The 9,188-nt window shown below is 45.0% G+C and overlaps 1 protein-coding gene across 1 annotated transcript; it reads right to left on the bottom strand.

Annotated features, from left to right (window-relative positions):
- Positions 1 to 2,179: 2,179 nt before the first annotated feature.
- On the bottom strand, positions 2,180 to 4,892 carry SAT1 (spermidine/spermine N1-acetyltransferase 1). The gene is made up of 6 exons (XM_059465984.1): positions 4,625 to 4,892; positions 4,458 to 4,509; positions 4,290 to 4,373; positions 3,029 to 3,130; positions 2,900 to 2,940; positions 2,180 to 2,695 (listed from the first exon to the last, which is right to left on the bottom strand). The coding sequence occupies exons 1-6, from the start codon at positions 4,688 to 4,690 to the stop codon at positions 2,525 to 2,527; spliced, it is 516 nt and encodes a 171-aa protein (XP_059321967.1). The 5' UTR covers positions 4,691 to 4,892; the 3' UTR covers positions 2,180 to 2,524.
- Positions 4,893 to 9,188: the final 4,296 nt, after the last annotated feature.

Genomic DNA, 9,188 nt, shown 5'->3' with positions numbered 1-9,188 from the left:
TCCTCAGAGTTTTATACGGCCTCAATGTTTCTCATAGGCAACTCCTCTGAGCACTGACTGTTCTTGGTCCTTGCAGCAGCCATCTGACTCCTCTCACTCCTCTGACTTCTCTGACTCCTCTTTTGTACCACTAGTTCTTATCGGTTACAGGTGTGGCCTGTTATCATCCAGCCTGCTCCTAATCTTTAGTAATAGGGTCCAGATGCAACTCATTGGGGGATAAGATTGCATTCTACATTACCTCCTACACTGAAAAGGGATGTTTCTTATGCAGAACCTGACCTGCTCAGTCAAGGTAATTTTCGTGACAGATTCCATTCTCAGTCCAGCTGGAGTTAGTCCAGATAAGCACTGGAACCATATCACAGAACCATGGAATGGTTTGGGTTGGAAGGGACCTCACAGGCAATCTCCTTCCAAGCTCCTCCATGGTCAGGATGTCACCCACTAGACCACGTTGCTCAAATCCAGCTTGGCCTTGAATGCTTCCAGGGATGAGACATCCACAACTCTGGGCAGCCCATTCCAGTACCTCACCACCCTCACAGTAAAATTCTTCCCACTAGCTAGTCTAAACCTGCCCTCCTACAGCTTAAAGCCCTCTTGCCCTCTCTAGATTTCCCCTTTAGGTACTGCAAAGCTGCTGGGTCTCCCTGGAGCCTTCTCTTCTTCAGACTGAGCAGCTCCAGCTCTTTCAGTCTGTGTTCATGGGAGAGGTGCTCCAGCCCTCTGATCACCTTCATGGCCTCCTCTGGATTCACTCCAGCAGGTCCACATCCTTCTGATGTTGGGGACCCCAGGGCTGGGTGCTGCACTCTGGGTGGGTCTCACCAGAGTGGAGCAGAGGAGCAGAGCTCTCTCCCCTGACCAGCTGCCCACAGGGCTTTGGATGCAGCCCAGGACATGGGCTTTCATTGGTTTTCTGGGCCACAAGTGCACATTGCCAAGACAATGCTGAGCTTCTTGTCCACCAATGCCCCCAAGGAAGAGCTACCTTCTGCTCTCCTCCAAGAGCTCCTGTATTTTTTATTAGTGTTTTCACTCTTGAAGCAACAGCTGACAGCCAAACCTCACACCTGGGCAGAGTTGGCACACTGCTGACTGTGCATCAGCTAAAAACAAAAACAAAACAGAAAATCAGAACAGTTTCATGCACAGCTCTCTGTTGGCCCTGGGCAGAGTGATACCTTTTTCTTAAAATTAGTTCAGCATTTCCCATGGCTGAAGCAGTCAGTGCCCACTGCTCTCTAGGATGAGGAAACATCTTCCATGTGACACATGATTTATGCAGTGATCAACAGGTTTAAAACCTTGTTTTATTTAAACCAATTTATGTTACAAGACAGCTAAGTCTCTTCCCTTCTTTGAAGTGAAAGCAATGCTGGCCAAAAAAGCCTTTTATTGCAGGGTTACCAGAGAGCAAGAGGAGAGCAGCACAAAGTTTGCAAGCATCCACTTTCATCATCAGCTTATGAGATGTGCAAACACAGTACTGCAAAGTTGTTAATAACAATTTGTTTCAAAGACAACAAAAAACTTGCTGAGCAGCATTGCTTTCACTTTCTACTGTACAAAGGCTAAAAAGCAGAGGGCTGGTTTCCTACTGCTTAATACAGCACTTACAGCTCAGCACAGCACTGAGGCTCAGCAGAAATGCTGAACCTGATGTGAAATCATGATCAGAAACACATTCCACCTGAAGCATTTGAGTTTGATGGTTTAGGAATCACATAACTGAGCTGTAAATATACTTTCATTTCACCTGACCAGACAGAACCAATTTTTGGTTACTCAGGTCTTGAAACCACACAAGGATGGATCTTTCCCTTCAAGGCTACGCCCTTCCAGCTGAGGGGCTCTGCAGGTAAGTCCCAAGGAAGGTAGTCCCAAGCTCTGGACTTTCTGAGTCAGATGCCCAGAGAGCAGCAACCCCATTTAGGGACTCTAACTGTACCTAAAAATACAGGTCACAAGGCAGGATGCCCTGCACCACCAGGGGTTGATCTCAAACCCTTTCAAACAGTCAGGTGCTACAGGCACACAGGTGCCCTTTTATCCCACTGGGACCATGGTAAACCATTTAACTTGTGAGAAGGCTGACACCAATCCAGTCTTTTGTTAACCTGCGTGTTTTTTGATGGAAAACTTTATATGAGAATTGAAGTCAAAACTACTGCCATGAAGTGAAAACACTATTTTATTTTTATAAAAGGCAATAATTAAAACAAACCCTACCAGTGTGTACATTGTACACATTTGAATGACACTTACAAGAATGAAGTCTCCATATACAGGGATTACAAGGCCACACTGGTAAAGGATGCACACAAGCAGATACTGAACTTCACAGATGCCTCAGCTCCAGATCACAGTCCCATTGCTCTATAACCACACCTGCACTGTCATTATTAGCATCCACACTACTTTATTCCACTACAAACTGTACATACACAGAAAGCAAGAAGTTTATTTAGAGAGCACATATATTCGCAGAAAACATTTATTTGCTGGAATGAATAATCTCTCACTCTTCTGCTGCCATCTTCAAGAGATACTTCTTGTCAATCTTGAAGAGCCTCCAGCCCTCCTCGGTGGACAGATCCGAGGCGCCCCTTCTCTTGTAGAACCTGATGGAGGGCTCATTCCACTCGGCCACCAGGAAGTGCATGCTGCTGCAGCGGCACTTCACAGCCACCTGCAAACCAATGCCACACTGTCACAGTGCCCAGGGACAACCCGCCACGTTACTCAGCAACTCCACACCACCACAAGTCACTGAGTTCATGCCAGCAACCACTGAAGCATTCCTCACAGTTTACCAGACTCTAGGCAATGTTTTAAGCTGTCTAGAGTCCTGCCACCTCCTTTAATTCTGTTTAGACTTAGCTTTTAGACATACCTGACTCAAGTTCTTCAGAATTTCTGACCCAATACCAAGTCCTAAAAAAAAAACAAAAAACAAGAAGCTTAAGTTTTAAATCTACAGAAGCTCTATGGGTAGTAACTCATCTAATTCTGCAGTAGGTACCTCTGTACTCAGCCATCACATAAAAATCTTCAAGGTACAGCAGTTTTCCAATCCATGGATCATAAGTGAAGTAATACATGGCAAAGCCCACAACGCATGTTTCTGAAACAAAGGGTGTAACTTCAGCCAGACAGAATTTACAAAGTAAAAATACTAAGTTTTACATGCATGTTTAAACATACAGATTCTGAGACATGCAGACATTTGTTACTAGGTTACAATTAAAAATGAAGTTTGCAAAGAAGCACACAATTGTGAACACAAGTTCTGACAAACTGTTATCAGCCTAATAAAAAGATTGCTCTGTTCATACCCTGAAATCCTCAAAAGCACTGTCACAGTAAGTACAAACATGGCCTTTTTGTACAAAATAATGCACACCCTACTGATTCACTTCCAGTCTGGAAGTACTTTACACAGCAGCTCACAATCTAGATGATTGCCCCAGCTCTGCTCCCTTAGGAATAATCTGTCAAACCCTGATCCTTCCATGTATATTCCTCAGTAACTACTGTACCAGAAGGCCTATTTACAGGCCACCTTCACAGCAGAATTCCAAGCACTTCCACTTATGCTTCCACTGAGCATCACGCTGTTTTCTTTGCCTTCAGCACCAGGAAGTCAAGATAAGTAAAGTTGCAGCTTCAATTGTAACCCTGTGGGGCTCAAGAGAGAAGAGAAACCAACTCTTCCAACAAGAGCTCACTTGAACATAAACCCTGAGTATTATAACTAGATTGCCAAAACACTCTGCACATACTCTAAGAGAAGCGTGCAAACAGGTTTCTGCCATCTACTGTGTCTTTGGTAAAGGTTTGGGAGTAGCACTTGTCCCTGTAGGCCTTACCTCATATTATGATCATCTACTTTATTGTGTAACGGATCTTTTAGTTACCTCCCCGCCCATCCATGTACACAGAAGGGCCATGTACATGGCGAAGCTAGAGACTGTAACCTGAAGATTGGGGACAAATTAAAGAAAAAAATGTGATTTAACAGAATTACATAAAGGTAAGTCAGGGTCAAACAAGAAAAGCCATTTAATAATTGGAGTCAAGCACATTATGTTATACCTGATCTCCCATGCTTCCAGGATTAGCAACCACTTCAGCAGAGTATCACTATACATTATTGAATTTTATCAGTTAACCTAGTCCTCCTACCCCAGTCCACTGGTGGAACCTCATCTACAATCATTAATATTAAGCAAATGATGCTTCTGTGTATTTAGCGTCCAAAAATAAGTATCAGGAAGCCTCACCTTCAGACGACCACTGGTCTTTAGGCACTTCTGCAACCAGACAGTGGTAGAAAGGGTGCTCGCCAAAACCATCCTCAAGCAGCTCTAGAAAAGCAGAATACACGCGCACCTGAGCCATAGGCACTGTCACTCGGCCGCCAGCCGGGTGAGCTCCTGCACGCTCCCTACCTTTCTCAGTTAGCACCACCTGGTCCTCCATGTCCTCATATTTCGCCAGTTCCTGGAAGAGAAGGAGGATGTTGAGCGGCTTCTCCCCACCCCCGTCCCTTGCGCAACAGCTTGTTTTGTTTTGCTGTGGCCCCGGGCAGCGCTGCCCCCCCGCATCCCGCCCGCACCTTGATCAGTCGCAGCAGCTCGGGACAGTCCTCGGGACGCGCGGCGCGGATGCTGAACGAGGCCATTTTCGGCGACGCTTCCCCCTGCGGCCCCCTCGGCTGACGAGTCCCCGGTGTGTGAACAGGAGGAGCAGCTGTTTCTTCATTCGTGTCCCGGGCGCGGCGGCCACCTGCGGTCAGTCAGGCTGCGAGCATGTCCCGGCGGCGTTCGGCTGCTGGCGGTCCCGGTTCGCTACCGCTGCTTCCCCGGCTCGGAGAGTGAGAGCCTGAGCTTCAGCCGCCGCATTTAAAGACGTCCTCGCCCCTCCTTCCCCTCCACCGCCAATAGGAGCGCCCGCGGTGCTCGCCCTCAGCCAATGGCCGCGCCCCTCCCCGGAATGCTGCCCGGGAGTGCCAGCAACAGCTGCGGCCGTCTCGTGACTCGCCCTCCCTCCTCCGTCCTCCGCGCGCGGCGCCCCCTGGCGGGGCTGGGCGGCGCTGCAGGGCGAGAGCCCGGCGGCTCTCCCTGGGCGGCGGGACCGGCCCTCGGGGACCCCCGGCACCGCCGGCCCTCAGGGACCCCCGGCACCGCCGACCCTCAGGGACCCCCGGCACCGGCTGCCGCGGGACCCCGAGAACCGAGCCCGACAGTGCCCTCAGCGCGGGGCTCGCCCTGCGCGGGCGCCGTGCAAGGGCCGTGGCGCCGCCCTGGCCGCAGAGCGCGGGGCGGGTTGGGGTCAGTTCGTGCAGCGCTGAGGGCAGAGAGGGAAAAGGGCCTCGGTGCTGGCGGGAGACGCGGAGCAGCGATCCGCATCCAGCCGGGGCGCGGGGGAGCGTGTCTAGCGCCCAGGTACGCCCCCAGGCAGGAGCGGCCTTACGGAGAAAGGTTCAAAGCACTGAAGTTTAACCTTGGGACTGGGACCAAGGCTGGCACCGTGACCCGCCTGACGGGAGGGGAAGGGTTGTGCTGGGAAAAGCACAAAGGAGTGGGTTTAAAGCAGGGGATCTGCCAGGAGTCTGCCGTAAGTGAGGCTCCTACGCCATCCCAATGGAGGTATGGATGTCACTGAGGAGAGAGGTGGGCGTGATGAGGAAAATTCCATCTGATAACATGACTTTGGAGTATGAAAGGATGGAGGAATTCTCCTCAGCCTTGTGCTACCTCTGGATATTACCTAGAGATACTGCTGGATGCTGAGGAATGAGCTGGATCATGATCTCAATGACCGTGGGGTCCACGGACCTCCAGCTGCGCCACCCAGAGAAGTGCAGCTCTTTGCCATATGTGTGGTTTTGTTTTCACCCTCTTCTATTAGCCGTGCCACTGTCATGTACATTCTTAGATATTGTAAAGGAGCTCTTTATCTTTAATTTAGCTTAATTTGACTGGTTTTAAGAGTGGTTTGGGATATGGGAAGACACTGCTGGCTCTCACAACACAGCCCCATTTTTTCATATATCCAACAAGCTACAAGGTTGGCCCTCACTTAGACAGAGGGACCAGCATGGAACATGATACTGCAAGAGGGTTGTATAAAGAAGTGTGTATAAATTGTGTGTTTGGGTGGCTGCTGTTAGCAGAGAGTGGAAAGTGCCTGAAGGCCTGGGAGAGTAATTTAGCATTTATGCAAACACCCTAACTGGCTCACTTTACCCTCTACTGGAGCAAGAACAGAGATGCCCAAAGAACAGAAGTGTTTCCATATCACTAAGCAATCACCAGTGGCTAGTTAAAATTTATTTCATGGGTTAAAAGTTAAAATTTATTTCATGGTTTGTGAGTCTGGAAATCCCTCAAGACAGGGTGTTTAGTAGAGAGACTGAATCTGAATAAACTACCAAAGAACAGACTCAGCCTAACAACATACCTTTAATGAATACAGATATTTTCATTCCCTAGAAATGATTAAACTGGGATCAAAAATGGAAAATTTTTGATCTCTTTGTGAGAGACAACAGCCTTTGTGTTGTCTCAACTCTCTTTGTTTTGCATTTCACAATGAGGAAGTCACACTATCAGGAAACCTACTGCTGTGTAAGAAAACAAAGTGCCTGGTTTCTTTCTTCTCAAGTCAGAAAAGTCACATGATTTAGAAGTTAAAGTCTCAGCAAAAAAAGACCCAAACATTTTCTCTCTTGGCTGTTTTTGAAAGTCCTGCTTTAATTTGCTCAGAAATATGCTGATATTGTGTTGCTCAAGATAATACAGTTAATTTGATTTAGCTTTCAAATCCACAAGGCAGAAGGAAAAAATATTTAAAAAAATTCATGATGTGTCAAAAAGTTTCATTAAACAATAGGAAATGCATAGAATTTAGTGAAAAAAAAAATAAAAATAGCTAATTAAGATATCTAGATCTCAGAGACTATGGTACAATTATTTAGTTATGTATTATTAGGGGAATTTTCCCAGAATAAGTAAGTTTAATAAGAATGGTAAGAATATTTCACAAAAAGGTTCCAAAAATAATAAGTTTGTGAATTAATCAGACTGATTGGGCATGTGTTTTACAGCTTCTTCCTTTTGTCTCTGGTCTGTTTATCTTTGAGCAGGTTTCATGTCATCTTGACATAGCTGAGGCCAATGATGAAATCTTTAATGACCTGCACAGGGCTTGGATTTTATCCTTCAGGGATCACAGCCTGCTATCTGCCCTTCTCTCCAAGGAATAAGTAGTGGCAAGTCTCCTGAAAAGGATCAACATTTTTTAAAAATTGTGCAAATATGTGTGCTGGCAGGTGGCTAGCAAATGTGTTTAAGGTAAACCAATGTTGAAATAATCTGTTAAAATGAAATATGGTCTGAAATCTGGATTAGCTCTTCTGTACCAGGCAGCTGCTTCTTCCATGCAGAACCTGCTGACTGTGAATCCATCTGCATTTCCAAGAGGGTTGGACTTTGGTGTTTGAGATGATAAAATAGTTAGAACTATCTGAAATGTGCATAATTCCTACTATTCTTACTGTATCTTTTCCCTAAATATTACTCATAAGAGAAACAGAAAAACTTGTGCAAAATAGCAAGCAGCACTTTCTTTTTTAGCATGCAACAGGAACTGTTATAAACAGCTGTTTATAATAGTTATAATAATATAACTGTTATAATAAAAGCACATGGAGCATTGTGTGGTGACTGAGGCAAGTTCTCCCACATCCTGCCCAGAGATGGAGGGCTTCTCTAGTCTGAAGATACAGGAAACAGCCAAGCCAGTTCCCCCAGATCCTTTCACAGCAATGCAACTGAACAATTTATTCAGAGAGTTATGGCAGTCCATCTGTATCAAAAGCATCAAAAGCATGTTTTTATTTGCATCTAAATTTTCTAATGTTCTCTTTCCTTGGAGGATGGACAGAAAGGCTCAAAGTGGCACCAGCTTTCTTTCTTTACTGCTCAACTACTCAAACTCTCTTCCCCTGTTTTAATTTTTGATTTCCTCCTTTGCTAGGAAGATTCCTTGCATTCCTGTATGGATGCCTCTCTCATGCCTCAGAGGTTCTCTGTTTGTAATAAATAAGAGGAGAAGGAGAAAAACTCCTTGTTCCACATTAAAATGTAGTGAGTTAATGATTTTTGATTGTGCTAATAAATATTTCCAAGTATTTCAATCCAAGTTGTATGTCCTGTCAAATCTCTGGAGCAACATACAGAAAATGCAATTAATATTCAGTGTTGACCTGTAATTTTTCACAATTTTGGACATTTGGGATTCTCTTATAATTTTCCACTGGTTGTTTTTTTCCTAATCCTTAGACCTTGTGTTGATATTTATGAGTTCACAATTACTTCTGATGTTTTATTCAAGCCAATTGAAGTTTATCAGCACTAAGCTGTACATGGAAAAAATCTGTCAGAATAGTACAAATACTAAATAAATACTGCATGAGCAATGCTCAGAATTCAGGGCAAATGCAAAATTAAAAGTTTCATGTGATAAAGCTACATGAATTTTCATATGCTGGCAATAAAAGAGCCATAATTTTTCTTCATTATCTTTGAAAACATATTTTAGATCATTAGAACCCTATTCCTGTAGGCTAATACATTTTATCTGCCATTTGTAATTATGGAGTTGAATGAATTTGGGATTTAGACATAACTAATTATCTGCCTGAATCCAAAAATCATCTATGTTGTGTACAAATGATTTGGGGTATAAAAAGTTATAGAAATAAATGTTGGGAAAGAATCCAGCCAGGCCTCAGTTTTGGATAGAGTAGAAGTATTGTATCTGGATACAGCAGAAGTCCATTTGGCTCTGATCCTGCAGTGTACTTAAATCAGGGGGTCTCAGGCCTTAAAAAGAAACCTATGAAATCTATTTTTTCTCTAATAACTAAGAGGGGTTTGCACGATGAGGAGGTGTTTTTATTATGTATCACAGTCACAGTTTTATCTTTGGCACAGTATTCTGCACTGCCTAGAGGTGATTCTTCCATGGCACCTTGATTTTTGACCTTTCAGCATGCATACATACCAGGCTTCCACATTTTTTTTTCCCACGACCAGATGAGTGAGAAGCTTTGCAACAGCGCCCTCAGCTTTTTCACGGAATCACAGAATGGTTTCAGTCGGAAGGGACTTTAA

This window comes from Ammospiza nelsoni, chromosome 2 (genome assembly GCF_027579445.1).
Source record: "Ammospiza nelsoni isolate bAmmNel1 chromosome 2, bAmmNel1.pri, whole genome shotgun sequence".
In the NCBI taxonomy this organism is placed as follows: Eukaryota; Metazoa; Chordata; class Aves; order Passeriformes; family Passerellidae; genus Ammospiza; species Ammospiza nelsoni.
Note: the sequence above shows the minus strand (reverse complement) of the source record. Positions and strands in the feature narration are given on the sequence as shown.